This window comes from Mizuhopecten yessoensis, unplaced genomic scaffold (genome assembly GCF_002113885.1).
Source record: "Mizuhopecten yessoensis strain PY_sf001 unplaced genomic scaffold, ASM211388v2 scaffold1741, whole genome shotgun sequence".
Classification (NCBI taxonomy): Eukaryota; Metazoa; Mollusca; class Bivalvia; order Pectinida; family Pectinidae; genus Mizuhopecten; species Mizuhopecten yessoensis.
Window position 1 is genome coordinate 346,078 of NW_018404198.1, and position 5,388 is coordinate 351,465.

Here is a 5,388-nt window from a genome sequence, read left to right on the forward strand (position 1 = left end):
TTATTGATACATTATTGACTTCATTGAGACATTATTGACTTTATTGATACATTATTGACTTAATTGATACATTATTGACTTTAGTGATACATTATTGACTTCATTGATACATTATTGACTTTATTGATACATTATTGACTTAATTGATACATTATTGACTTTATTGATACATAATTGACTTCATTGATACAATATTGAATTCATTAATACATTATTGACTTTATTGATACATTATTGACTTTATTGATACATAATTAACTTCATTGATACAATATTGACTTCATTAATACATTATTGACTTCATTAATACATTATTGACTTTATTGATACACTCCTTCTAGATATTACCGTAGCTTTCTATCTGTCATTGTCATGAAATCAGGAAATTCTGGGTCAAATAATTTATGTTTCCTTCTATAACAAACACAAGATCTTCCTCCTTCATTCGCCAACTCTAGAGTTTGAAGAACACTCACAGGAAATTATAAACAAAACAAAAAACAAACAGATATCGATTTTACTAATCACTTTTTAATGTTACATATAGTGAAGGGTGGTGAGACAATCATGCTCTGCTTGGGTTAGTTTCATTAACCCAAGCAATGCATCCCTGAAATGAAATATATGCAGTGCTTGGTTTCACCTTCTGAATATATGGTCCTATATTGCAGTATCCTTTTGAAAGGTCAACGCTTTCACATCATTTAATGCAAGCTGCCCATATTCTGTAGGTAATCTGTCTATTCACAGGCTGTAACGTGTTCAATATGTCCCATTAACAATTATTTCAACAGAGTATTATAAAACAACAGGTAAATCATTTGTAAGAATTTAAACACACAAGGACATAATATTCAATCAAACCGGTAGGCAACGTCAACAACCGGTACTGAGGCGTCACAAAAACAAAAGGAACGCGCTAACATCTCCATAAATACTTCTCAGAAGAAACATGAATAGCATTTCTTGCTTTTGAAACTTTCATTGAAATAAATCTTAACACGTCTTTGGTTTAATTTGGTATACTCCCCAAAAGCTGGCAGGTGTAAATGAATACATGTAAACAGCGGATATATTCCGAATGTCAAGGTTCAGTAAATCTCCCTTCTTCAAATGGAAGTTTCCAGACAGGTCTATTGTCCTGTAGGTCTCTGTCACCAGATGTCCTGTTTGGCCCACTGTATCTGATGAGAGTATGGCCGCCTTGTTACTGTGACGACTTCTGTTTATCTTATACTCGTCGTTCGGAACATCTGTGTCACTGGGTGTATGAACAAATGTTATTATACTATAAACACAGTAAACACCGTCCTGCTGAATTTGAACACTCCCGTCCCCCAAAACTTGTACTTCGTTTCCATAGTTTGTCTGGAATCCTTTGGATAATCTTGTGCCTATAACACAAATTTCAGATGAATGTGAATGTCATTGATATGAAGATCATAACTTAAGAGAACTTAATATACGAAAAGGTAATTTTGAAAATTCATGGAATTTTCTAAAAATAAAAAGTCTTAATAATGATATACAACATTCTGTGATCCGGTCATTGATAAATTAACATCAGCGATGCTTTATACATACATAGTGAAGTCATGGAAACATGGAAATGAAGGCATGGAGAATAGGTCCTATGATGTAAAAGTTTAGATTCTGTAAAAGGAGTGAATTGAAATTTCTGTTTATCGTAACAATCAATCGCTTACTATATTTAATGTTTAACGAAACCAATATGGCAGCCATAAGCAATTATATTCTAACAATACCTAAATAAGAATGATGTCATAAGTATGTCTTATGGTTCAAGCGATTAATCAATTAAAAATATGATAAAGGGGCCACATTACTGTTGGTTGCGTGGTAATGGAGGATCTTTGTGGCGGGCCGTCTTGTGTCTGGCCATATCCGGGATGCGCGTTGTGCTTTATCAGGAACCGTTGAACGGTTAGTCACAACCAGCTGTAAACATATGTATACATTGATATATAATAACAAGTACTGTCTGATATATCACACCTGGTATAATGAAATATATAAATCTATAGTGTCACACAGCTGGTGTAAAATAATAACTATATTTTATAATGTTTTGATTTTATTTTTATATCACACCGTGTGATATAAACAAATCAAAACATTATATGTGACAGCCTTTATCAGCCCGAGGGCTGATATCAGGGCGAGGACTGATACAGGGTGTGATATCAAAATAGTCATATCATAACCATTTTTTCATACATATTTAAAAAAACAAAACAAATAAATGAATCTAACAATTGTTTTTTGCTAAACAATGAAATCCGGAGTGAATAACCCGGATGAAGTGATATCAGCCCTGGCTAATAACTAGTTATCGGTTCGGGTTGGTTTATAAAATTGTTTATCAGCCCGGGAACTAATATGACAACGCAAGCAACACTTGTATCACATAAACAAAATATAGTATTATCAGAGGCAAAAGTGTGATACATATCTAGTATATACACTGTACATACATAAACACGATATGTCCAAAATATATATAATCTTATATAAGCCTCTGGATGTGTTTTATGTATATCTGATAAATATAATACAAAATATATGGTAAATTGTATATGTTATTAACATATTGTGTATGTTAAATATGTTATATGTGCAATATATATGTAGTATACATGTGTAAAGTATATCTTTTATTTCAAATTTATATTATATATTAAATATTTATATATATAATGTCTAGTTTGTACACGTAATCTATATATTCAAATATGCAACATTTTTCTTTAAAATAATATTAGTTGAAGTTGCAGTCTACTTTCACACACTACCAAATAGGTTTGAAAATGTGATAAAGATTTAGGTGTTATGGTTCAATGTGAGAAAAAAACACAGTCATATTTAAAAGGCACACCGAATGTACACCATAATTTATGCACAAGTACTCCTCAATGTACATGCTAGATAAACCTCCTTTCGGACACTGAATTCCTAGAAGAAATATATCAATAAAAAAGCAAAAATACTTACAAAGTCAATGAGATGAGATAACTTGTGGTCAAGCGTTTTACAGTAAAAGTTCGACCTGTCAGCTGACCTGTTGTCATGACGTCCATTATGTGTGTGGGGTATCCATATGGTACGTGCAGATTCCGGACATACGTCTATGTCACGATTCCGTCGACACCACTGAATAACGCTGTACACCAAGATACACGATTGAAATACAAAAATCAACACCGAGATAATAAGAAACGTTTTGTATTTGCTATAGCGTATAACATGACGAGGAACGGTTTTGCCAGCAATCAAGTCATTTTGACAACATTCCATTGTTTCGTCGTTTCGCGACTTGCAAACTTCTTTCGCCATGATAACTGAACTTATAAGTCCCTTATGCGGAAAATAAAGGCTGTTGATATGCTGCAATGCTAGCACTTCGCTGTAAGATTCACCGAGGAAAAAACCAGTACAGAGAATTACTCTATTTTAAAAAGGAAGCAATCATTGACGGTTGGAAAAACCGTCTGAAAGAACAAACTGAAACTGGAAATCCACAACACGTAATGGAGTAACGTGTCTCTAAAAATAGTAACTCTGCCTGAACGAGATATCGATTCAGGTGTATAATCAGGACGCCGACCCTATAGTCTATTCCAAGTTTTATGTGTATCACTCTGACTCGGGTATCGCAATAACTAAAACATGTTAGATCAAACAGTATACACTGAACCCTTAGACACAAAACATTTATCGTGACCAGTCTATAGTCCATTCCAAGTTTTATGTATATCACTCTGACTCGGGTATCGCAATAACTAAAACATGTTAGATCAAACAGTATACACTGAAGCCTTAGACACAAAACATTTAGCGTGACCAGTCTATAGTCCATTCCAAGTTTTATGTTTATCACTCTGACTCGGGTATCGCCACAACTATAACGTGTTAAACCAAACATAACCGACTGTCAGGAATTTTACATTGACACGCGTACAAATATAATATTCTTCTATTTTTAAAATAAATAAATATGTACAATATATGTTTTAACAAATGAAGTTGTTGTGTATGAATTATATCAATAATGAAATGATGATAAAAGAAATAGCGTGCATCCAATATTGGCTGACTTTTACATATACCATTATAAAGTAATACGTATTTTACTAACATACGTTCGTATGAATCCAGTGTTATATAGGAGTTTAACGTTCAGATTGCGTCTTCGACCCATATATATCTGGCAAATCATCACTAGCAGGCAAGCGTCTATTTGACGACACCATTTTTACGTTATTCAATATGCGAGATCACTTATTTTTTGCTAAACACTTTGCGGCTAACAGTAAACAACAGAAAACTTACCTTGTGTCCTTGTATACAGTAATCCTCTTTTAGACCGGTATAATGTTAAGTATCTCCCATAATTTTAATGAACGTGTTATCCCTCTCACTGTCAACAAAGAAATGACGGCGTTTTTGAATTGACGGGGAGCGGCCGTCACTCACGTGATCGGCTGAGCATATAAGGTGAGTAACCGCCGTAGTTTCTCGAAGGGACACACAATTGTGACGTTCGCACTGGGATTGACTGTTGTCAGTTATATTTTTGCACATTGAGTATTTGTCAGATGTCTGACCGATCGCAGAGAGTACGCATGTCACATGTGCTACAGTAACCGATTGGTTTGGAGACTGTATGCTTTCTTCTGCTCTTATTTATCACTATTGTATTTTTTTTTTCTTCTGTTTGTTACAAAGTTACAAAACCGAAGCTAGCGGTATGTACTGTTGTGGCTGTCATCTTATCATTACCTCGTCCCCAATACGGGATAAAATTGATTGTTTTCGCTGCATTTCTTATATTTATCAAATCTCTCAAGCTTTACCTACCGCTTGTGCTTAGTTTTTTCTTCGTCAAATTATTGTTTTTTTATTATTTTATTTTGTAGATGTTTACGTGATAAAATGAACTCCTTAGGTGTAAAAAAAACAACGTCGACGTTTGGACCAATTGACAGCTTAAGTCCGGCTTCTGATTGATCAAAATAAGATATCGAACAACTTTGTTTACATTGTTATAGGACTGATGAATTAATTTCGCTAGTTTTATCTACCGTCCACACTAAACGGACTGCCATTAACCTGCTTCAGGCTGGTCGAAATTTCCCTATGTAGGTGTATTATGACACTACAAACTGTAACGCGACCTTCACGTGCTTATTGTACAAATGGCCGCCAAGGCTGCCTTCTGATTGGTCAAAGGTTATATATTGTTAGTTTTTGGTCTTATTATTGTAATATTGTGTTTGCAAACTATCGCAAAGTCTGTATCTCCCGTTGAACAAGATTGCCGCCAAAGATGACTTCTGATAGGGAAACAAAAGATATTGTCCGATTTGA

General features: G+C 34.2%; 1 protein-coding gene across 2 annotated transcripts; it reads right to left on the bottom strand.

Annotated features, from left to right (window-relative positions):
• Positions 1–509: 509 nt before the first annotated feature.
• Positions 510–4,902, bottom strand: LOC110467374. 2 transcript variants are annotated; one of them, XR_002464855.1, is made up of 4 exons: positions 4,351–4,902; positions 3,013–3,181; positions 1,848–1,959; positions 510–1,394 (listed from the first exon to the last, which is right to left on the bottom strand). XR_002464855.1 is itself a non-coding variant. In XM_021524499.1 (3 exons), exons 1-3 carry the CDS (start codon positions 3,352–3,354, stop codon positions 997–999), a joined length of 852 nt encoding a protein of 283 aa, XP_021380174.1. In that variant the 5' UTR covers positions 3,355–3,708; the 3' UTR covers positions 510–996. The 2 variants fall into 2 exon arrangements, 1 of the variants encoding a protein (XP_021380174.1); XM_021524499.1 differs by lacking the exon at positions 4,351–4,902 and having other exon boundaries at positions 3,013–3,708.
• Between the last annotated feature and the right edge of the window lie 486 nt (positions 4,903–5,388).